This window comes from Callithrix jacchus, chromosome 8, assembly GCF_049354715.1.
Source record: "Callithrix jacchus isolate 240 chromosome 8, calJac240_pri, whole genome shotgun sequence".
In the NCBI taxonomy this organism is placed as follows: domain Eukaryota; kingdom Metazoa; phylum Chordata; class Mammalia; order Primates; family Cebidae; genus Callithrix; species Callithrix jacchus.
In genome coordinates, this window is record NC_133509.1 from 32,711,753 (window position 1) to 32,736,150 (window position 24,398).

At 42.4% G+C, this 24,398-nt stretch overlaps 1 protein-coding gene, 1 long non-coding RNA gene, 4 other non-coding genes and 1 pseudogene across 6 annotated transcripts; 4 read left to right on the forward strand and 3 right to left on the reverse strand.

The window, feature by feature from the left end:
• Positions 1 to 4,598: 4,598 nt before the first annotated feature.
• TRNAH-GUG (transfer RNA histidin (anticodon GUG)) lies at positions 4,599 to 4,670 on the reverse strand. Its single transcript has one exon. It is a non-coding gene; the product is annotated as a tRNA-His (tRNA).
• A 1,730-nt stretch (positions 4,671 to 6,400) lies between these two features.
• TRNAH-GUG (transfer RNA histidin (anticodon GUG)) lies at positions 6,401 to 6,472 on the reverse strand. The gene has a single exon. It is a non-coding gene; the product is annotated as a tRNA-His (tRNA).
• A 681-nt stretch (positions 6,473 to 7,153) lies between these two features.
• On the forward strand, positions 7,154 to 7,225 carry TRNAH-GUG (transfer RNA histidin (anticodon GUG)). Its single transcript has one exon. It is a non-coding gene; the product is annotated as a tRNA-His (tRNA).
• LOC118144836 (uncharacterized) lies at positions 7,154 to 10,195 on the forward strand. Its single transcript, XR_004729645.3, has 3 exons — positions 7,154 to 7,352; positions 7,663 to 7,770; positions 9,556 to 10,195. It is a non-coding gene; the product is annotated as an uncharacterized LOC118144836 (long non-coding RNA).
• Positions 10,196 to 16,894: 6,699 nt separating this feature from the next.
• On the reverse strand, positions 16,895 to 17,024 carry LOC118145404 (small nucleolar RNA SNORA11). Its single transcript, XR_004730522.1, has one exon. It is a non-coding gene; the product is annotated as a small nucleolar RNA SNORA11 (small nucleolar RNA).
• Positions 16,950 to 18,016, forward strand: LOC144577226 (histone H3.3-like). The gene is made up of 2 exons (XM_078333167.1): positions 16,950 to 16,970; positions 17,151 to 18,016. Exons 1-2 carry the CDS (start codon positions 16,950 to 16,952, stop codon positions 17,547 to 17,549), a joined length of 420 nt encoding a protein of 139 aa, XP_078189293.1. The 3' UTR covers positions 17,550 to 18,016.
• A 155-nt stretch (positions 18,017 to 18,171) lies between these two features.
• LOC144577227 (small ribosomal subunit protein eS17 pseudogene) lies at positions 18,172 to 18,883 on the forward strand (annotated as a pseudogene).
• The last annotated feature ends 5,515 nt before the right edge of the window (positions 18,884 to 24,398 follow it).

Below are 24,398 nucleotides of genomic sequence, written 5' to 3' on the forward strand. Positions count from 1 at the left end.
AGATCCTGTCACTTGACATCAGTTTGACAAATGTTGAAATGGATAAAGACAATTTCTGTTTCTTATTCTTAGTTTTATATAACTATAATTGTGTTATACACATAATTTTATATATTTGTAAACTTTATATTGTAATTTCCCCATTTTTGTCATGTAGGCTTTATTTTCTTCCAAATTTTTTTGGGAAAACTATCAAACCTACAGAAAACCCCAAAGAAAGTATAGTGGAGGCTGGGCACAGTGACTGGAGCCTGTAATCCCAGAACTTTGGGTGGCCAAGGCGGGCAGATCACTTGAGCTCAGAAGTTCAAGACCAGACTGGACAACATGGTGGAAATCCTGTCTCCATATTAAAAAAAAAAAAAAAAGTAAGTGTAGTGGAAACCTGTTTACCCTTCAGCTAGATTCACCACTTTTTAAATTTTGCTGTATTTGCTCTATCCCTCTCTTTTTCTTTCCTTTTCTTGCCCATTTGGTCAAGTTGCAAATATCATGACACTTCGGTTTTAAATACTTCAGCATGCATTGCCTAAGAATAAGGAATGTTTCTATCAGGCTACAAGATCATTATCACATTTAGGTAACAATATTTATTTAATAATATTGTCTATTATACAGTCCTCGTTAAATTTTTCGATTTTTCCTGAAAATGTCTTTTATAGTTTTTTTTTCTTTTTTTGTTTTGTTTAAAAAAAAATTAAATTTTCTTTCAGGCAGCCTCCTGAGCCAAGTAGACTCAGAGAAACTCCCTAGAGTTTTTTTTTTTTTTTCCTGATTCCAGATTTAACTAAAGTTCCCCGTTTCATTTGTTTGTTAAGTTCCTTTAGTCTATTTTAATTTTGGACAGTCCCCTGTTCATTCGTTACTAGTTTGTTTTTCATCACATTTATCCTTTTGAAATGTCCAGGCCAATTACCAGGTAGGATGTCTCGCATTCTGAATTTTTCCATTCTTCATGATTATATTCAGGTTACACATTTCTGAAAGGAGCACTAGATGGGGGATGTTGTGGACTTTCTAGTGTGTCACACCAGAAAGCCCATAATGCACATTTGTCCCTTTATTGGTGATGTTAGACTTGATCACTTGGATAAGCTAGAGTCCACCAGATCTCTCCACTTTATAATTGAAAGAAAGCTGTGGAATGATATTCTGAGACTTTTAGCTATTTTCTTCCAGCAACATTTTACCCCATGGTTTTATCCCCCCCATTAATTATCTATACTTAAATTTGCTATTACACTGGGGTTTGCAAAATAGTGACTCTTTAATTCTATAATTCTATGAACCCAAAATATCTGAGACAGGTCTCAACTAATTTAGAAAGTTTATTTTGCCAAGGTTAAGGATACACCCATGACTCAGCCTCAGGAGGTCCTGAGGACATGTGCCCAAGGTGGTCACGGACCTATCAATACGTGTAAAATGTACATTGGTCTTGTCTGGAAAGGTGGGACAACTAGAGGCCAGGGAGGGGGCTTCCAGTTCGTAGGTAGATGAGAGATAAGTGGTCGAATTCTTTTAAGTCTCTGATTAGCCTTTCACTTAATACACAATATTCACATGAGAGGAGAGGAATAGTCACTTATGCCTTAGTCTGATTTAGTGAAACAATAGGGCAGAGGAAATAAGCAGATCTGTGTTTGTCTCAAATGCATATAATATTCAATAATGAGCCTCAGAGAGATAACTGAGAAATATTGGGGCAGAGTATAAACTTTTGTGACTTGCTATACACTGCCCAGTTGCTGTCATGGATAGTTTTAAAAGTCAACCATGACTTCTAAGTATCAAATTTAATTATTTTCTCATTTTTTTTCTCCTTGACTTCTTTGCAGGACCTGAGTCTGCTGACTCCTGTCCTTGAAAACTTCGTCTTCCAAACTTTCCTTAAAATGACACTTTCCTGGTTTTCTCCTCTCAGGCCGCATTCTTTTATTTAAAATCTATTGTTTTTATGTATTTATTTGAGATGGAGTCTCGCTCTGTCGCCCAGCTGTAGTGCAATGGTGCAATCTTGGCTTACTGCAACATCCACCTCCCAGATTCAAGTGATTCTTCTGCCTTAGCCTCCTGAGTACCTGGGACTATAGGCACACACCACGACTGGCTAATTTTTGTATTTTTAGTAGAAACAGGGTTTCACCATATTGGCCAGGCTGGTCTTGAACTCCTGACCTCGTGATCCACCTGCCTTGGCCTCCCTAAGTTCTGTGATTGCAGGCGTGAGCCACCGCCCCCGGCCAAATCTTTTTTTAAAAATAAATTTAATACAGCAGCAGAGATACTGCTCCTTTTAAGAGCAGGGCTACCCCATAGGCAGTGTGCCCAGAGTAGTCTCAGGCCACATTCTTGTTTTCCCTCTTAACCTCCTAAAGTTGTGCATGTTCCAAGGCTAAGTCCTTAGCCCTCACTTTGCTCACTGGGCACTGAGTGCAGCACCTTCTCTCCCGTTTGCCTGGCTTTGGGTGCCCAGTTCTGTCCTTCCTAAGTTTTGCCATCTAAGTCTGGTTCTTGCCTTTTGTCTCCAGCCTTGTCTTGGAGCCATGTCTGACCATAACCTTGAGAGGACAACCACATCCTAGTACTCTTACATATGAACTTTGTTATTGGGATCCTGGATGTTAAGACAGAGCTCCATTTGGGCCAAGTTTTGTTTGGTCTATATAGTTTTGGTCAACTCAGTGTTTAAAAAAATAATTGAATTAGTTGCCAGTATTTAAAAATTTATAACATCTCACACAAAACCCCAGATTGCTGTCTTCCTCTGAAATACCAGAAGATCTGGTGCATTAGGTTTATATTCCCATCTGGTACAACTGGTGGAAAGTAAGTAGCCTGAGTGGTTTCAGATGACGCCACATCTCCAAAGACCATCCTAAGTCCTTCTGAGGATTTCACTGAAGCTCCAAGTCAGTTACTTTTACCAACTTTCTTTTTTTCTTCCCTCTTTATTATAGAGTTAAGAGGAAAATGCCAGGTCATGTCCCTATTAAGGATAGGAAAATGGGGAAAAAAAGAAAGACCTAAAAGGACTATAAATTACTAGAAAAACATGAGCACACACTTCGTAGTAGAAATACAGACTATTTCTATTTGATATGAAAATAACATGATTCTGTGTTGAATGGGACACAGTTTAAGATTCAGAAGCTGTAACCTGTAATCCTAGCACTTTGGGAGGTCAAGGTAGGAGAATTGCTTAAGGCCAGCCAGTTGGAGGCTGTAGTAAGCCAAGATTGCTTCACTGCACACCAGCCTGGGTGACAGAGCAAGACCTTGTCTCCAAAAACAAAAAACCTGGCTGTTTCACTAATTTATGGACTCCATAAGAAATCTCTGTTCAAATATTCATGTAGAGGCTGTGTGCTTGGAACACAAACATATGTTAAGATCCAGTCTTGCCTTCAATGAGCTTGAATCTTTAATTTTCTTACTGTAGTTTGTGACTGAAAGTTGAATACTGACAGTAAGAGAAGGGGGACATGGGAGTGGATGGTCTCCAAATGGCCTGCTAAGTTAAGTCCCTTTACCTTACTCCAAATTCAAGATGCTTCCCTGCCCTTCCCACCTGAAATCAAAATAGAGCTGCTTCCTAACAGGGCCCATGCTGCTATCCAAAGGTTTGTATGGGTATAGCAAAAAGTCCCTTTCCCCTATCTTACCAACACAAACTGTTTCCCCATCTCACCAGCCTAGAGTCAGGGCCTGAGAAAAAGAGGAACAGGACCAGAAATAAGTAGAGATTCACATCCCTAGGGGTATGTGACTCTTCTCAGTAAAGGGAGATTGCCCATTAATACAAATCTATCACCTCATGTTTTGTTCACATTCCATCACCTCCGGAAAGAAAAAAGAGAGCGAACAAGCAAGAGCATATTTGTGTTTTATGCAAAAAGCAAGAAGGAATATATTCATGTACATATATGCATATATAAATATGTGTTCATACAAGGACTGTTGTGGAAAGATATGATGGAAACTGAAAATCATTGGTGGACAGGGTGAAAAATAAAAAAGAGCTGTACTTTTTACTAGACTTTTGTGCATGTATTCCCTATTTAAAAATAAATGACTCAGAGACTTCAGCTCAAAAACAAATTTTTTTTAAATTAAAAAAACAAAAATTACCTGGGCATCGTGGTGCTCGCCTGTAGTCCCAGCTATTCGGGAGGCTGAGGCAGGATCATCGCTTGAACCTGGGAGGCGGAGGTTGCAGTGAGCCGAGATCGCGCCACTGCACTCCAGCCTGGGCGACAGAGTGAGACTCCGTCTCAAAAGTAAATAAACAAATAAAAATAAATTACCCAATACAAAATGTACATGAAAAGAGAAAAAAATCAGGTCATGAGGGCGCTGTTTTACTGCTGTGGAATGATTCAGACACGATATTTGGTAAGAAAGGGATTATAACTGCTTGGTCCGAAGCTGTATTAGAACATGACATGAGAATTACTGGGGGTGGCGACCTTTAGAGTCACTCGATTTTCAAAGGAGAGAGAAGCAGCGGTTCGATTCAAGAAAGTGAATTATGATTCATATAAAATGTTATGAACAAGCAAAAAGACGAGCCCCTTGCCGTGCCATTGTTCCCACAATGCCGTGACTCGGATTCGAACCGAGGTTGCTGCGGCCACAACGCAGAGTACTAACCACTATACGATCACGGCGAGCTACCGGGGACCCGTAGCTTCAAGCCTCTGATTAACCTCTTCAACAGTCATAGGCCTTCCCAGTTTGCGCGTCATTAAATGGCCTACCTATGCGGCGGGGTTCCAGCCTGTAGCTGAGTCCGAGAACGCGCAGGCGCGTTGTACTCCGCCAGTTGCTTATCTTCTCTTGTTTTGGCCTATTAGCCACGGGCGGTAGTGATGATGAGATCGGCTCCCTGTGAAGGCAGTGGGAGTTTAGGGGAAACTGCGTGATCATCCAGGAATGAGGCTGCCCGGAACTCAGACTGCCCTTGAGGGATTCCCATTTCCTATACCCCGAGACCCTTGCCGCGAACACTCAAGGGTTCCGGGCCTGCAGGGGGCGCTCCTCACGGGTCGTCCCTCCTGCTGCATCTTCCAGCGGTGACCCAACGCCGCCTGTGCGGAGATTGTGGTCGCCCTAGAACCCGGTTCCACTTAGAAAAAAAAAAAATCAACAAACGCATCTCCCCATCTTCCCAACAACCACTTCCTTCCAGTTTCTCCAGCCCTGACAGTCCTGACTCCTCCTTCCGCAATGCTTCCGCCGTGCCATGTGCCCACCTTCGCTGTGTCCCCGGGCGGTAGCAGGAACTAAGTCCGATTTTAATTCTTGTCCATCAGCGCTCTCGCCCCTAAAGCGCCTAGAACCGGGCCGAGTACACAACAGGGGCAGTGGCTATTTACTAAACTCAGAACGTGTCATTGGTATCTAACAAATGAATTCCAGAGAGACCACCTGTCTCTCCAGTGTCACCAGCTCCCATCAATCCTTCCAGTGCAGAGCCGCCGGAGGATCTTGCTAAACACAAATTGAATATTTTCACTTCTGCCCTCCTCACCCTCACCCCCAGACGCCAGAAATTCGTCTCCCTTTTCTAGCTCGTCTCTTGACCCTCCTTCAGTGTAGTTCCCCATTCCTTAATTGCACTAATTCACTCAACACTTCCTGGAGAAGTGCCTACTACCTGTCAGGCCAGTGCCTTTGCGCGTTGTTGAGGTGGTGACTTACAAAGAAGACAGAACACTTATAAATAGGAATTAAGACATTTCCTTTTCGGTGAAACCCCATCTCTACTAAAAATACAAAAAAAAAAAAAAAAAAAAAAAAAAAATTAGCCGGGCGTGGTGGCGCATGCCTATAATCCCAGCTATTAGGGAGGCTGAGGCAGGAGAATCGCTTGAACCCTGGAGGCGGACGTTGCAGTGAGTCGAAATCGCGCCATTGCACTCCAGCCTGTGTGACAGAGCGAGGCTCCGTTTCAAAAATAAACAAATAAATAAATAAATGATTTTTTTTCCTCTTCCAGACTTCCTTCAAGCCTCTGCACACGAAATCATTCTGGCTGCCCGACAAATTCTCACTGCGCCTTTAACCTTCATGCTCACTTCCTTCGCGAGGCCTTCTTTTCCTATAATTAGGAATCTGCTCTCAGTGCTTCCGTGGAAATTTGTATATCACATATGTATATTACAACACTTTTTAGCCTGGCGAGTAGCTCTGTGGCTTGTCTTCAAAAATGCGCCCAGGTTGAGAGGGCCCGGAAGCCGATATCTTTTCAAACTCCAATCTTGCCAGTCAGCGTAAACGTCGTTCTTAACTGTCACAAGGAGATCGGGGTCCATTTTCCACAATGTTGTGAACTCAGGATAAAAAATGGATTCGTACAATAAAACACAGTCCCCTTGCCGTGCCATTGTTTCCACAATGCCGTGACTCGGATTCGAACCGAGGTTGCTGCGGCCACAACGCAGAGTACTAACCACTATACGATCACGGCGAGCTACTAGGGACACGAAGCCTCGGTTCGTCGCCTGAACACTTCTCTGTTGAAAGCCCCGCCCCCTTGCAATGTCACTGATTTTTTTTGTTCCCGCCTTTCTCCCCCTCGCAGCCATCTGACGGCACGCAGGCGCGCTAGTCTCTGCTTGCTCGATTTTAGTGCACACTTCCCTGCGGACCAGAGGGTCCGATTTCTCCACTGTGGAGGCTGCGCTCGGGGTTCCCCTTCCCCTGGGACTAAAGAAAGTTGTGTGGCGGTGGGTCAGAACTGATTTTCCTTCTTGTAAAATTTAAGAAAAAATACAAACTTTAGGAGACAGCTCCAGTCTCAGCCAAAGTCGTTCAGATAGCATGATAGCCCGGGCATGGTGTGCGTCACAGAGACTGCGGGCCACCATTCGGGCGTCCCCCGGGGGCTTCGCACCACTGCAGGCCCGGCCTCATAGGAATGCTTTGGTTGCAAAGCACTTTCATGTCTCCCTCTTTTGCGATCCGTGCGTACATTAAGCAGAGACATCTGGCTGGGGAGTCCACAACGATCCCGGCTGCTCTTGCGAGTGAACATGGGTTACAGGAGAACCTGGCAGATAATGGAAACTTAGGAAAACCGGGAACGGCCACCATCTAGACGAGAAGGGCAGCACCGGGTCACCTACCCATTGTGGCGTCCCGGTAGCTCGCCGTGATCGTATAGTGGTTAGTACTCTGCGTTGTGGCCGCAGCAACCTCGGTTCGAATCCGAGTCACGGCATTGTGGAAACAATGGCACGGCAAGGGCGACTTTTTAGACTGGAGAAGCCACATTCTAGTCAGAGAGGTTAACTCTGAAAACTGCTACCTGTCACGAAGCCAAGGCTAAAATTATAATGGACAATTAGGTATGCACGAAAAGTTCTGTGGACACTCTGTGCCTTTCCTTTCTGTTTTTGATTTTTCATCTGCTAGTGAATCAGCCATCCTCCACCTTCCCCAATATGTGATTATTTTATTTTTGTGTAGTTTCTGTGTAGTACTCTTTATTTTACCCTTGTGAATGATCAAATTATATATTGGGTCCTCTAAAAAGTCTCATACTAGCTAAAACATCAATGCTTTGGGGACATAGGGGTGACAGGAACAATGTGCAAACATTGATTAAGGGTTAGAAGAATGCAGACTAGATCATATGCCGAACCATTCTTGCCACAGATCTCATGACAAGTGAAAAATATGACTGCACTAGAGGTGCTGGTTCCTGTAGCCACCATGCTGGGTGCCAATAAGAGGTGTGTGACCTTCATCTCCACAGTCTCCTAGGTGAGAGGGGGTTTTCTCCTGGAGGGTTTTCCCCTAATCTATCTCAACTTTAAGCACAGTTCGTTGGCTTGTTTTATGTGCACCTAAAAAACCCAAACTCTATAAATTCAGGTCTGTCATTTGGCAATAGGCAAAATGAGCCTCTCCAGCTCCTCTCAGGTGTCCTGAAGGTGGCAAGGCAAGTCCAGACCATTCCTGGGAGAGACAGACATTGCAGTGGGGTTGTGCCCCATCACAGTCAATCAGTAAAGAATGACTGAACAGCCTTAAAAGCAAGACACTGGCCTCATGCCTGTAATCTCAGCACTTTGGGAGGCTGAGACGGGTGGATCCCTTGAGCTCAGGAGTTCAAGACTAGCCTGGGCTACATGGTGAAACCTGTCTCTATCCAAAATACAAAAATTAGGGTGTGGTGGCACATGCCTATAGTCCCAGCTACCTGGGAGGCTGAGATGGGAGGATTAGTTGAACCTGGGAGGTAGAGGCTGCAGTGAGTTGAGATCACACCACTGCATTCCAGCCTGGGTGACAGAGCAAGACCCTGTCCGAATAAATAAATAAATAAATAAATAAGAAATGCTAAGGCACTGCTGGGGTGCTGTAATCTCCCCAGGTCTCCAGTCTCCCAGTTCCCTACATTTGGTGAGTTTAAAACCACACAACAGGGCAGCTCAGACCATGAGAGTGTTCTGCACAAAACAGAATGAGGAAAGATGAGCCTGCAAACTTGCCAAGCTTTGGTTGACTGATTCAGGAGTTATGTGTCTAGAAAATCAGCATCACCACCAACAATAAAAGAATCGGCCAACAGGAATGTGGTGACTTATATTTCTCCAAACCTTGACCTAATAACTGCCTTGATGGTTTTTATTCTGTGGGCTGGAATAAGGTGTCAGGGTGGGATGCCAGAAAAGGCTCTGGCTTTTCCCCTGAAGCCCTGCCCTCACTGCCCTGCTGCAGGTGCTTTGGTAGGCAATGAGCTGCTCCCACACCCTGCAGAGAAAGTCTGGGTAGCCACTCTCTAAGAGTACCACAAGGAAAAACTGTCAACCAAGAGGCCAGGCACAGTGGTTCATGCCTGTAATCCCAACACTTTGGGAGGCCAAGCTGGGAGGATCACTTGAGCTCAGGAGTTTGAGACCAGCCTGGGCAACATGGGGAGACCCTGTCTCTACAAAAAATATAAAAATTAGCTGGGTATGTTGGTGTATACCTGTAGTCCAAGCTACTCAGGAGGTTGAGGTGGGAGGATGACTTGAACCTGGGAGATGGAGATTGCAGTGAGCCATGATCACGCCACTGTACTCCAACCTGGGCAACAGAACAAGACTCTGTCTCAAAAAAAAAAAAAAAAGTCAACAAACAAAACAAAAATCACAAACATTCACCATCTGAGATAACCCACTAGTCATCCATGTCTGAGGCCAGGAATGCTAAAGAAAGCTGAACCGAAAGTGTTGTGTTGTGACCTAGTTGTAGGAAGAGTGTCATGAGGGGAGGGTGCTCTCCTGCACTTCTGACTGATAGCCTTTTTGGTAGCTACATGGTAGTCCAGGAGATGGGCGCATCCAGCTCTCAACATTTCATAACATCCTCTTCTGAGGTCACTCAGTCAATTCTCCTTACAAAACAGACTTTGATAATGATTTGCCCATTTCCCTGCAGGAAAAAGCATTGCTTTGAACAAGCTTATTGGCACTGTTGTCCTAACTGTGGGTGTTTCGGTTTAGACTCTTAAGAATCTGGTTAGCATAATTCATTTCCCTTGTGCCTGCTTATCTCTAGGTGCACTGACAAAATAGAGTGTCTGGGCTGGCAAAGCCAAGAGCTGAAGACCCTGGCCTGGAATGACCTCATCAAGACCCTGCTGCCCTCGGACACCCTCTCTGAGCAGTCAGTCAGCACCCCCTTCCCCTTGGTCTCTTGCTTTGAAAATTGTTTTGTGATTTCCGATTCTGGGATTGTAATCAAATCTGTCATCGCTTCCAGCTTGAGGCTGGAACTCTTCTCTAGGTCTCAGTGCCACGGAAGAGGTAGGCAGTATAAAAGCTCCCTGTTAACACATTCCAGCTCCAGTTGTTCCCATCTTGGTTGGATTTGTTGATTTCTGCAGGTTTCCAACCTCTAAGTCACTTTGACTTTTCTTTCCCTTCCATCTGATAGACCCTGAGGTACAGTAGTTGACAGTGCTAGACTAGTCCTAACTCTAATTAAAGGGTAGCATAAGCTGGGGATGGTGGCTCATGCCTGTAATCCCAGCTCTTTGGAAGGCTAAAGTTGGAGGATTGCTTGAGCCCAGGCGTTTAAGACCAGCCTAGGCAGTATAGTGAGATACCATCTCTGTTTAAAAAAAGAAAATTGGGGGAGCTAGCATACCTTAGTAATGAAGCCTCTGGCACCTGGAAGAAGGCTGCCTAGGGTTCAAATCCCAACTCATCCACTTATTAACTGGGTGACTCTGGGCGAACAACATGTCTCCATGCCTCAGTTTTCTTATTTGTAAAATGAAGCAGGGAGAAAGCAGGATTGTTATGAATATTAAATGAATTAATATTTTTAAAGTGACAGTGCCTGGCACTTACTAAGAACCCTACTGAAGTTTTACTTAAATAATAAAGTAAGTAGTTGATAATGAAATCAACTTAAAAACGAACACTCTGGAACATAAACATCCAAATGAGTGTTGTGTTTCAAAGTAGGCATTCCACTTTCTCCAAACAGCTGCCCAAAATATTTTTGGAATTCTTATTTGGAGATTATCTTCAGGGTTAATTTATAAGCCATATGAATACATCTGCCTCAATATTTATAATCACATTCTATTTTGCAATAACTTTGACTGCTTTTAAAGCCACCTTCAAAAAGAAAAATGTCACCACTGAGTATTTTAAGGTATGAAAATTTTAATGACAATGCCAAAAATGTTTTATAAGTAACATTCCAGCAAAAGAAAAACAATTTTTTTTTTTGTAGAAGTGTGTAGACTTCAAAGAACAAACCTTGAAGGGGACAACAGTAATTTATAAGTTTCAGACTGCTTAAACCATCACCCCCCACCCCCCACCCCGCTGCCCGCTTCCCAGTTATACTTCCTGGTTATACCTCACCTGTCTGGCAGCTGCCAGCCCCCACAGGAGTGCAGTGTGTAGCAGTCGGCTGCCACTGGACCAGTAGGCTCTGGTCCTGGAAGGCCTGTTGAAAATTCAGAATCTTGATCCACAACTCAGAATTACCCAGTGAAAATCTTCATTTTAACAAGATCCTCTCCAAGTAATTCATCTGCCCAGGAAAGTTTGAGAAGTGCTGCTCTAACCTAAAGTTCTCACGGAACCCTTCATTGTTCATCTTGTGAGTACTTGGGTTACTACTAGAAGGGACTTGCTTGAATTTACTGAGCTTCATCAATGGGGGTGTCACTGAGTTGTTCACAGTGAGGAGATGGCGATCTGTGATGGAGTCATCAAAAGGCCCATGGTTAGGGCTGTCTAGGGAGGAGGCAGCACATCTGGATTTCCACTAGACGGCGCTGCACCCCCAGGAAGTGGTTGTGAAAAGCTGAGGCTGGAAAAGACTCATTTAATTTGGAACATACTACTTCTGACTTAACTGAGCCTGTTCCACAGGGATTCTCTAGACATTCAGGACTCAGATTTCATCCATCCACTTATCTATTCATCCATACATCCATCCACTCCCTCATTCATTCACTCACTCTTTCCATAAACTAGCGTCTTTTAGTTCTTACGTCACGGGGAACTGCAAAGCTGTATAAGATACTTCTTGCCCAGGTAGTTTATTTTTGAGCTGAGTTTGTCAACTGAGATTTGCCCTTCATCCAAAGTCAAGTGACTAACACAGATTGTTCAATATGCGTTAGTTGGTCTCGTTTCTAGGTGCTTCTCTCCATATCCACAAAAAAAAACTGTGAGGAGAGATCGTGCAGGACTTTATTCCTGTCATGAGACCTAAAACCTGAGTCATGAAGAATGCAGGAGCTGCCTCTCAGAAGCAAAGGTCTAGGTCAGTGCTTTCCAAACATCTTAGAACTGAAAAACTAGAACAAACTTTTCACCATTGAATGAAAAACTAAGGTCAATATGGTTTTTTAAAATGCTAAATGCATTTAATCCAAAGGACTGTCCTTTAGGCTGAGACAATGCCCTTTTTATTTTTGAGGTATTAAAGTGACTTTTATAAAACTATGGAGAAAGTAGGTGAGAGGTTCTGTGTGTGTTTTGCTTTTTTTTTTTGTTTTTGTTTTTTTTGTTTGTTTTACATGGAGTCTTGCTGTTGGCCCACTGCAACCTCTTCCTCCTGGGTTCAAGCAATTCTCCTGCCCTAGTCTCCTGAGTAGCTGAGATTACATGTATGTGCCACCACGCTCAACTCATTTTTGTATTTTTAGTAGTGATGGGGTTTTGCTATGTTGGCCAGGCTGGTCTCAAACTCCTGACCTCAGGCAATCCACCTGGCTCAGCTTCCCGAAGTGTTGGGATTACAGGCATGAGCCATTGTGCCCAGCCTGTGATAGGTTTTAAAAAAATATTTTCTTGGAAACATTTTAAATTGGCAATGTTGGTCTCCAAAATTCATTTTGAGTTACTGGTCAGTGAAATCTGCAAATACAAAGCTCACTACAGAGCCCAGAGAGCAAGGCATCAGGCTGAGCAGAAATGGTCCTGGGTGAGTAGGGGGTCTAAGGAGGCATGCTCAGAGGGAGATGAGTTCCTGTTCTGGGCAGTGGTCCATAATGACACCTATCCACCCACCCAACAACCAGTAGTACCCACTATGACCTGTGCTAGGCCTTGGAGATACGAATTAAATAAGACCCATTCTTACTCTGAGGTCATTTTAGCTCAGCGTTGATCAGATGAGTTAAGAACTAATTACAACTATGCTGGACATATATGCAAAGTGTATTGGAGCTTAGATCATTGATTCTACCAGGATACAACATTTGATCTGAGTTCCAAAGCAACATAGTACTTTTCCTGGAAAACAAAAAAGGGAAAGGTGTTCTACAGCTACTTAGGAGGCTGACGCAGGAGAATCACTTGATGCCAGGAGGCAGAGGTTGCAGTGAGCCGAGAGCTCTCTTGTTCTCTTACTGTGAAAGAGAACGAGACTCTGTCTCAAAAAAAAAAAAAAAAAAAAAAAAAAAAAAAAAAGGAAAGCGTATTCTAGGCAGAGAAAGGCAGAAGCAAAAGCAAGGAAGTATGAATGTATAGATAGCATACAAAAAGAAGACAAGTTATAGCTACAACATTAGATATACAGGAGAGGGAGGCCAGGGAGGGCAGATCACTTGACCAGGAGTTCGAGACCAGCCTGGCCAACATGTCAAAACCTCATCTCTACTAAAAATATAGAAATTAGCTGAGCGCAGTGGCACATGCCTGTAATCCCCTAAAACAAACAAACAACAGAGATATGAAGGAGAGTGTGGATGGTGAGAGACAGTGGAGACAAATTGTGCTGAATCTCTTACCCTTACCGAGTCAGGCCTTTTTCCTGGAGGCTGGTGTTTCTTCTCATTTTGTGGTAACATTGCTTTGGGGATCCATTGATAGCCACAGCCTTGTTCTCCAAAATAATGCACCTATAATAAAATATCAGGAATTCACAAATTTCCTGAAGGCTTTCCGTAGGCTTTGTATCAGGCATTGAGGGGAGAGGGACGTTTAAGTTCCCATTTTTAAGCAGAAGAGTGATATAAGTATCCATGTTTTAGAAAGTTTAGGTGTAAATGGGTCATTATATCCTGATAAAAGTTTTCATTCAAAGCAGAAACAGAAGGGATTTCTGCTCCCTGGACTAGTAGTTGATGTTGGAGCTTGGGGACTGATACTCATTTTGGGGATGGAGGAGCGACTCTTCCCTCAAATCACACCCATAGATATTTCCTCTTTAGCGTGGAGGTAGAGGAGATGAACACATCGGATTAAAAAAAGATGGTTATGAAGCTTCAGAGTATCATCTAGAAGATCACCAGGAAGGCTAGATAGTAGAAAGGAGAACTATATTGGTGCTATCAGTGTGCAGCTGGGAAGAGAAAGTCTCCAACGTGGACCAGAGGTTCTCTTTCTTTTTGAAGGGAGGAGTATCAGAGAATTTGTGAACATATGAACTTGTGAATTATCAAGAGCTTTCTTGGAGCATTTGACCAAAGAGAATTAAAGAAAAAAGAACTTCTTCACTGCTTTGATTATATGTTTAAAAATAATTTATCTAGACTCAGGATGAGGCCAATGAACCAGAATAGTCATGACACAGAAATAGTTTAATGTTTTGAAATTTATTTATTTTTATTTTATTCAATTTATTTTTTTTTTTTTTGGAGATGGAGTTTCACTCTGTTGGCCAGGCTGGAGTACGATGGCACAATCTCAGCTCACTGCAACCTCTGTCCCCTGGGTTCAAGCAATTCTCCTGCCTCAGCTTCCCAAGTAGCTGGGATTACAGGTGTGTGCCTCCTTGCCTGGCTAATTTTTGTATTTTTAGTAGAGACAGAGTTTCACCATGTTGGCCAGGCTGGTCTTGAATTTCTGACCTCAAGTGATCTGCCTACCTCAGCCTCCCAAAGTGCTGGGATTATAGGCATGAGACATCACACCTGGCCTGACTGAAATTTAGAAGAAAGTTTGGAAATAAAAAAAATTCAAGTCAGATTGTTGCAATTGTTGTATGTATCTCTCCCTTTTAACCTAAAATTACATTTGAAATTTGCAAATTGTACCATCACGTCATATTCTCAACACTAACAATAATGTCAGTATAACATGAGTACGTACGTCTCTTTTCATGCTGTTTTGACTACTCTGACTCTAGAAAACATTATATCCTTGATATTAGATCTTTCTCTTTTGATCTGACTTATGGAATGAACCACAGTAAGATTCACAGAAGGCCCACAGCGTTTTAGAATCATATTGGCAGAAACAGCTTGGAATGAAAGGAAAAAAGACAGTACATGAATGTAGAGGCCTTTGAATCCCCAAAGTTCAGGCTGAGAAAACTCTATAGCTGAAAAACATGAGTTATCTCTCATGGAAAAAGAAGGACGACTTTGCAGAACCAAGAGCTCCAAGGTAGGGGCCAAGAGTGATAGAGATGTGTAGGAATGAATTCTAGTAAAAGAATCTCCAAACTTTGCCCAGCGGGGTCTCAGAACCACTATGGACCAGTCCTATTTTTCCCCCTTTTGCACAGGAATGTTTATAGTGTTTATCTTATGCCCATCCCACCATTATGTGTGTGTGTGGGGTGTGTGTGTGTGTGTATGTTGGGAAAGATAATTTAGCTCCAGTTCACAGGTGTTCAGATTGAGAGACGCTGTCTTTAAAAAAAATAGACCTGAAAAGCATTGTCTGCACCTATACCTGATTTATATGCTGTGACTTTGGATTTTGAACTGATACTGAAATAAGAAGAGACTTTTGGGGCCGTCAGGAAAGTGGGGAATATATTTTGTCTTCAAAGAGAATTGCAAATAATTTGTGGCCAGAGGGTGGTTTAATAATATATCCACAAAGTCCCTGATACTCTTCCAAGTATCTTCTTCAAGATGTGGAGCTTAATTTCTCCCCATTAGAGAGAAATTTGGATTTAGTGGTTTTTCTAACAAATAGAATATGACAGATGTGACAGTGTGTCACTTTCAAAGTGAGGTCATACAAGGCATTGCACCTTTCTTCTCGCTGTCTCTGTTGGGTCACTAAAGCCAGCTGCTATGATGTGAGAACACTCAAGCAGCCCTGTGGAGAGAGCTGAGGCTCCTTGGCAACAAACATCTGAGTTTGATAGCTTTCACTTAAGCCTACAATCCATTTTGAGTTAATTTTTGTATATGCTTTAAGAGGGTTTTTTCTCTTAATTTGAAAAAACAAATGACTGCTATTCAATTGTTCAACCCTTTATTGAAAAGATTATTCATTCCCCATTTACTGTCTTTGTACCTTTGTCAAATATCAATTATGGCTGGGTGTGGTGGCTCATGCCTGTAATCTCAGCAGTTTGGGAGGCTGAGGTAAAAGGATCTTTGAGCTCAGGAGTTTGAGATTAGCCTGGGCAACATGGTAAAACCTTGTCTGTACCAAAAATTCAAAAACTTAGTTGGGCATGGTGGTGGGTACCTGTATCCCAGCTACTTGGGAGGCTGATGGGGGGATCACTTGAACCAGGGAGGTGGAGGTTGCAGTGAGCAGAGATCTCACCACTGCACTCTGGCCTGGGTAACAGAGTGAGACCCCATCTCAAAAAAAAAACAAACAAACAACTAATTGACTATATATGTGTTAGTCTATTTCTGGACTCTTTTTGTTCCATTGATCTAAATGCTTATTTTTATGTGAAAACAACATTGTCTTAGTTTCTACAGATTTATAATTGGTAATGAAATTAGGTATTATTTTTCCAAATTTATTCATTTAAAAATTATTTGGCCTTTCAAAAAATCTCCACATACATTTAGAATCAGCTTGTCAATTTTTACAAGAAAATTTACTGAGATTTTGATTGGAATGGTACTGCATGACTAAATCAATGTGTGGAGGAATTGACATGCCACCATATTGAGTCTGGCAATCCATGCACATGGCACATATTTCTATTTACTTGGATCTTCTTTAATTTGACATCTTTTCCCAAATTTATCACTAAGTGTTCAATGTTTGTATGCTATTATAAATGGTGTTTTTAGATAATTTCCAGATATATTTCTGTTCTTGATTCCTAATTTAATTCGTGGGTATTAGAGACCAGTTTGGAATTTCAATCTTTTATCCAGACTTGTTTTATGGCTCGGAATACAGGCTATCTTCGTAAATGTTCTGAGGGGACTTGAAAAGCATATGTATTCTGCTGTTGTTGGATGAAATGTCTATAAATGTCAGTTAGGTCAAGGTGTTTTATAATGTTATTCAAGTTTTCCAAATCCTTACTGATTTTCTCTCTACTTGATCTATCAATGACCGAGGTGTTGAAAAATCTAATTGTGGTGGTTTTGTCTGTGTCTCAATTAGGTTTTGCTTCCATGCATTTTGGAGCTCTGTTGTTAGATGTATACAATTTAAAACTGACACATTATCTAACGAATTTATTATTATGATTACTCTTTTCCTTCACATGTAGGGCATTTGTTCATAGGAAGGTCACAAGTTTTGGTACCTCTGGTCACAATGATCCCAGATTCTTGTTGGGTATGTTGTCAACAGAGGAGCCATTCCTCAGGCCTCCTGCTCTGAGCCCGCCCCTGACCTCTTTACTATTAAGAAATTATCGAGCTGTGTTCTCAGCCGCCACGATGCTCTCCAACGCCAGCGCCGCGTCTTGCTGGCGGAGCTCCAGCGGAAGGAAGCGGGGTAAGGAGATCTCTATAGCATGGCTCCTACAAAGCTGACAAATCGACGGGTGGTAAAGCACCCAGTAGGCAACTGGCTACAAAAGCTGCTCGCAAGACTGCTTCCTCTACTGTAGGGGTGAAGAAACCTCATCGTTACAGGCCTCGTACTGTGGCACTCCGTGAAGTCAGACGTTATCAGAAGTCCGCTGATCTAATTAGCAAACTTCCCTTCCCAAGTCTGCAGAGAGAAATTGCTCAGGACGTTAAAGCAGATCTGTGCTGTCAGAGCACAGCTATCGGTGCTATGCGGGACGCAAGGGAGGCCTGTTTGGTTGGCCTTTTTGAAGTCACCAACCTGTGTGCTATCCATGTCAAATGTGTAACAATTATGCCAAAAGATATCCAGCTAGCACGCACACATGGAGAACGTGCTTAAGAATCCACTGTGGGCCGGGCGCGGTGGCTCGCGCCTATAATCCCAGCACTTTGGGAGGCCGAGGCGGGTGGATCACGAGGTCAAGAGATTGAGACCATCCTGGTCAACATGGTGAAACCTCGCCTCTACTAAAAATACAAAAATTAGCTGGGCATAGCGGCGCGTGCCTGTAGTCCCAGCGACTCGGGAGGCTGAGGCAGGAGAACTGCTTGAACCCAGGAGATGGAGGCTGTGGTGAGCCGAGATCGCGCCATTGCACTCCAGCCTGGGTAAGAAGAGGGAAACTCTTGTCTCAAAAAAAAAAAAAAAAAAAAAAAAAATCTACTGTGAAGGGAAACATTTCATTCTTAGGAAAAAAAAATTCTCTTCTTCCTGTTATTGGTAGTTCTGTATGTTTGATATTTTTTCCCCATGGGATCAAAAGGTACCTAAGTATATGATAGCAGTGCAAAAATAGGGGATGTATTGGCAGCCTTTCCATTTTCGTTTGTGTGTGAATTTTTAATATAAATGTGGGGATGTAAAGCATTAATGAAAGTTAAATGTTTCAGTGAACAAGTTTCAGCAGTTCCACTTTATAATAATTATAAATAAACCTGTTTTTTCTGAACAGTGCTAGCATTTGGATTTTTTTAAACAAGTACATTTCTTATTGACAGCAACTAAATAGTGTTTGTAGCATTTTTATCATACAGTAGATTCTGTCCATTCACTATGCTTTTCTAATGTAGTTGTCCTACATTCAAGCACGTTTCACATTGTCTGTCTTCTGTGCTGTTCCTGTAAGTTTGCTATTAAAATATATTAAACGCTCTTTCACCAAGGACCCGCCAACATGGGCCACGTTTGCACCAAAACCGTGGAGAAGGTGGCCCGGGTCATCATAGAAAAGTACTGCACGGGCCTGGGCAGCAACTTCCACACAACAAGCACCTGTGTGAGGAGATCGCCATTACCCCTAGCGAGAAGCTCTGCAACAAGATAGCAGGCTATGTAACGCATCTGATGAAGTGGATTCAGAGAGGCCCAGTAAAAGGTATCTCCGTCAAGCTGCAGGAGGAGGAGAGAGAAAGAGAGACAATTATATTCCTGAGGTCTCAGTCCTGGATCAGGAGATCATTGAAGTAGATCCTGACACTAAGGAAATGCTGAAGCTTTTGGACTTTGGCAGTCTGTCCAACCTGCAGGTCACTCAGCCTACAGTTGGGATGAATTTCAGAACGCCTTGGGACCTGTTTGAATCTTTTCTGCAATGCTGTATTATTTTCAATAAACCCGAGACCACAACAAAAAATACATTAAACTATATAGAAAAAAGAAATTATTGTTTTTAATCCCTAGAAATATTTCTTTCTCTGAAATCTACTTTTTTTTTTTTTGAGACAGGGTCTGCTCTGTCATCCAGACTGGAGTGCAATGATATGATCTTGGCTTATTATAGCCTTGACTTCCTGGGTTCAAGCAATCCTCCCACCTCAGCCTCCCTAATAGCTGGGACTCTGAGCACATCTTCATTTTTGTATTTTTTTGTAAAGATGAGGTCTTGCTTGGGCAGATCACAAGGTTAAGAGATCAAGACCACCCTGGCCATCCTGTCACTACTAAAAATATAAAAATTACCTGGGCATGGTGGCACATGCCTGTAGTCCCAGCTACTTCGGAGGCTGAGGTGGAAGAATCACTTGAACCCAGGAGGGGGAGGTTGCAGTGAGCTGAGATCACACCACTACACTCCAGCTTGGTGACAGAGTGAGACTACTTCTCAAAAATAAATAAATAAAAAAAAAGACGAGGTCTCACTATGTTGCCCAGGCTGGTCTCAAACTCCTGAGTTCAAGTGATCCACCTATCTCAGCCTCCCAAAGTGCTGGGATTATGGGTCTGAGCCACTGTGCCTACTCTATTTGATATTCTTATAGCAATTCCAGCTTTCTTTTGATTAGTGTTTTTATGGCATGTCTTTTTCCATCTTCTAATAAAAAAATTTGTCTGTATTTCTTTTTTTGAGACAGGGTCTCAGTCTGTGACCCAGGCTGAAGTACAGTGGCTGCATCATGGCTCATTGCAGCCTCAATCTCCTGAGCTCAAGTGATCCTCCTACCTCAGCCTACTGAGTAGCTGAGACTACAAGTGGCACCGCCATGCCCAGCTGATTTTTGTACTTTTTGTGGAGAAGGGGTCCCACTGTGTTGGCCAGGCTGGTGTTGACCTCCTAGGCTCAACTGTTCCACCCACCTTGGCCTCTCAAAGTGCTGGGATTACAGGAATGAGCCACCGCACTTGGCCTTCTCTTTGTTTTTGAAAAATATTTTTCCCGTAAATAGAATTCCAGGCTGGGCGTGGTGGCTCACGTGTATAATCCCAGCACTTTGGGAGGCCAAGATGGGTGGATCACCTGAGGTCAGAAGTTCAAGACCAGCCTGGCCAACATGGCAAAACTCCATCTCTACTAAAAATACAAAAATTAGCTGGGCGTGGTGGCACGTACCTGTAATCTTAGCTACTCGGGAGGCTGAGGGAGGAGAATTGCTTGAACCCTGGAGGCGGAGGTTGCAGTGACCTCAGATTGCGCCACTATATTCTAGCCTGGGTGAGAAGAGCGAAGCTCCATCTAAATAATAATAATAATAATAATAATAGAATTCCAGGTTGATAGGTTTTCCTTTCAATACTTTAAAAAATGTTGCTCTGCTGTCTTTTGCTTGCATTGTTTCTGATGAGAAGTCTGCTGTAATTATCTTTTTTCCTCTGGCTGTTCTGAACATTTTCTTTTTAATCACTTATTTCCTGCAATTTGATTACCATTGCCTTTGTGTGTATTTTCATTATGTTTTTTTCTGCTTGAAATTACCTGAGTTTTGTTTGTTTGATACAAGAAGTCTGGCTTTGTCACCCAGACTGGATTGCAGTGGTGCTTTCAAAGGCTCACTGCAGCCTCAAACTCCTGGGCTCAACTGATCCTCCCACCTCAGCCCCAACCCCCAGTAGCTGGGACTACAGGCACTTGCCACCACACGCAGCTGATTTTTTTATATATGTATATATACATTTTTTTTGTAGAGGGGGGTTTTGCCATGTTGCCGAGACTAGTTAGAGATTCTTTTTTTAAAAAATCATTCAAGGTCTATTTTATTTTTATAATGAAATTAAGTCTATATAGACCAAAGAAAGAAAACAAGGGATGAAACAATAACAATAATTTACATTTCGGGGTGTTTATCACTTGACGAGCCTGGTATTGGGGACTTTACATTCATTACTTCGATTCATGGAGCAATGACTGAGTACTCAGCATTGGGCCAAGAGCTTTACATCTATCACAAGCTAATCCTCCAAGCACTTATTAGATAGGTGTTATATTAAAGATTAGAAAACTGAGGCCCAGGGAAGCTAAACGTAAAGCAGATCTTGCTAAAGTAAGATCATATACCTCCTCTGTCATTTTTTTTTTTTTTTTTTTTTTGGTAGGGGTGGAATTATATACTGTTATTTGTTCAAGTAATTTGTTTTTTTTTAGACGAAGTCTTGCTCTGTCCCCCACAGTGGAGGGCAGGTGTCCAGTCTTGACTCACTGCAACCTCTGCCTCCTGGGTTCAAGCGATTCTCATGCTTCAGCCTCCCGAGTAGCCAAGACTACAGGTGCCCACCGCTATGCCCAGATAATTTTTGTATTTTTAGTAGAGACGGGGTTTCACCATTGGCCAGGCTGGTCTTGAACTCCTGACCTCAAGTGATCCACCCACCTCGGCCTCCCAAAGTGCTGGGATTACAGGCCTGAGCCACCATGCTGGGCCTGTTCAAGTATTTTCCTGTCCATCTTATCACTCTTTTTCTTCTGGACTCTACTACATGTATGTTGGATTGCTTGCTATTGTCCTGTAGGTTAAGATTTTTTTTAATGCTTTAAAATAACTTTTTCTATTAAAAAATAAGAGACGAGGTCTCACTATGTTGTCCAGGCTGGTCTCAAATTCCTGGGCTCAATCAATTCTCCCACCTTGGCCTCCCAAAGTGCTGGGATTATAGGCATGAGTGCTGTGCCTAGCCGGTTGTTGAGGTTTGATTCATTTTTCTTTTTCTCTCTATGCTGCATTTTGGATAGTTTACATTGCTCTATCTTCAAGTCCGCAGTTAATCCCACCCAGTCTATTTTTTTATATCAGATATTATATTTTTAATCTCTAGAAGTTCCATTTATATCTTTTTATATTGTCTTTCTCTCTTTATTGTGTTTCTCTTTTACATTTTTTTTTTCTTTTTGACACAAAGGCTTACTCTGTCACCCAGACTGGCATGTAGTGGCATGAGTTCAGGGCTCACTGTAGCCTCAACCTCCTGGGCTCAAGTGATCCTCTCCACTCAGCCTCCCAAGTAGCTGGGACTACAGGCACATGTCAGTGTGCCCAGCTAATTTTAAAATTTTGATAGATATGGAGTCTCATTATGTTGCCCAGGCTGGTCCCAAACTCCTGGACTCAAGCAATCCTCCCTCCTTGGCCTCCCAAAGTGCTGAGATTACAAGGCATGAGCTACCACGTCCGACCTTCTTTTACATTCTTAAGAATGTTTATAATATTAATGTTAGCTCTCTTAAGGTTCTTGTTTGCTAATTCCATCTTCCTACAGTTTTTAGATCTATTTCTACTGATTGATTTTCCTTTTGGTTATGGGTTATATTTTCTACTTCTTTACATATCTGGTAATTATTTCTTGTATGCCAGACTCTGTGAGTTTTATATTGTGAGGTGTTGATATTGTGGTATTTCTTCACAGTGTTGACATTATTCTGGCACGTGGTTAAAATTACTTGGAGTTGCTGGGCATGGTGGCTCACGCCTGTAATCCCAGCCCTTTGGGAGTCCAAGGCAGGTAGATCACGAGGTCAGGAGTTCAAGACCAGCCTGTCCTACATGGTGAAACCCCATCACTACTAACAATACAAAATTTAGCCCAGCATGGTGGTACATGCCTGTAATCCCAGCTACTGTGGAGATTGAGGCAGGAGACTCACTTGAACCGGGAGACAGAGGTTGCAGCGAGCTGAGATTGTGTCACTGCACTCCAGCCTGGATGACAGAGCAAGACTCCTGCTCAAAAAAAAAAAAACAAAAAAATTACTTGGGGTTAGTTTCAAACTTTCAGGACTTACTTACTAAAGCATGATTCTTCTGGCTATTAGTAACACAAATTCCTCATAGTCCTGTGTGAGCTCCAGAAATTGTTTAGTTTACTACATTCTAGCAGTCCTTTGCCTAGACCCATGCTGTTTCACCCGATGCATACATAGGTTACTTCTCACCCAAAGACTCAAAAAGATGCCTCTGCAGATATCTGGTGTTCTCTGTCTTTGTAAACTGGGCAATCCTAGGGCTCACCTCGTTTGTTCTCTTTCTCTCAGGGATTATAATCGTATGTTGCCTGTTGTCCAGTGTCTGAAAACCATTGTTACACATATTTTATCCAGTTTTCTAATTTTCCAGAAAGAGAATTATCATAACAGTTAATTTTTCACAGGTAAAAACATAAGTCTGTTGACAGATTTTTCATAACTTCTTCAATTTAATTAACAGTAATAGGATTTGGGGGGCTCCAATTTCTTCTTGAGCCAGATGTAGTAAGATATTTTCCTAAAAATTGGTCTTTTTCTTCGGGTTTTAAGTGCTGTTCATAGAATTATCTTATTAACTTTTAAAACTCTATCTTATTTATGGCTGTGCCCCTAGTTTTGCTCATTTTTGCTGAAGAGTATATATCTGTCCACTGCTACCAGCGGGGAGAAGAATACTCTGCCTCTCTTCCATTCTTCACACTCCATAGAAGTACCTCTCATGTATGATATCTAGCATGGAAAATGGTTAGCAAAAGATTCTAAGAAATGCTCCAGACTTCCTAACTCTTGGGGGATCACAGAAGAGAGATCCTGCATTGCTAGCGGATAGTCTGGTGTAGTTCATTGTTTCAGGTGCTCAGCATTCATATATACCCTTTTACCCACGTTTATTTTCAAACAATGAGAATGACAATATCATGCTTCCACCTCATTTCTGTGACTATTTCTCATGCAAATGAAGATGCCCTCACTATCTTCCTCGGAAGGGGAGACCCAAAGTCCTACCAGTCTTTTATCTTCTCTTTATGATGGTCCTTCTTTTTCTTTTTCAGTCACAATCTTCCTTTGGTATACTGTAATCTAAAAATCTAAATTGTAAGGTTAGCTACCATCAAGTCACCCTAAATGAAAGAGTAGAGGACAGAAGAAAGTCTACATATTAGTCTTACACATATAAAACACACCAAAGGAAAAATATGTCTAGCTACTAAAATCTCATTTCTTAATTGGTGATGAGGTAGCAGTTGGTAGTGAAAACTGCCTTCTTCTCCTATCCATTTCACATTCCCTATCCCCTCAGTCAGCCCTTCAGCTACTCATGCTTCTTTACCTTTTAGCATGACTTACATCTTCACTCTTAAGTTTGTGAACTATTAATGGTTCTGACTGAACTGTGCTGCTATAGTCTTCCTTTACTTTTTGATATGGGACATTGAAGTATTCAGATGCATCATATCCAGAATAAGTGTTAAGTCCACTGAGGAATTCTTGCCTCCTTTCTTATGTAATCAACCTGCCATCAGATGACTGTCTGGTGCTGCTGAGAAATGGTGCCATACCAGGAAATCATCGTTGACCTTTGCAATTGGTAGATTCAGCAATTACCAGTGGGAGTAGCCAGATTAGCCTTAGTGAGAAATCCCTATGGCAGAGCCCATGCATAACTTCTACCCCTGCTACCACGGCCACGTTATTTATGAGTCCATTGAGAAAGCCCTAGGGTAGCTGGAAATAGGCTG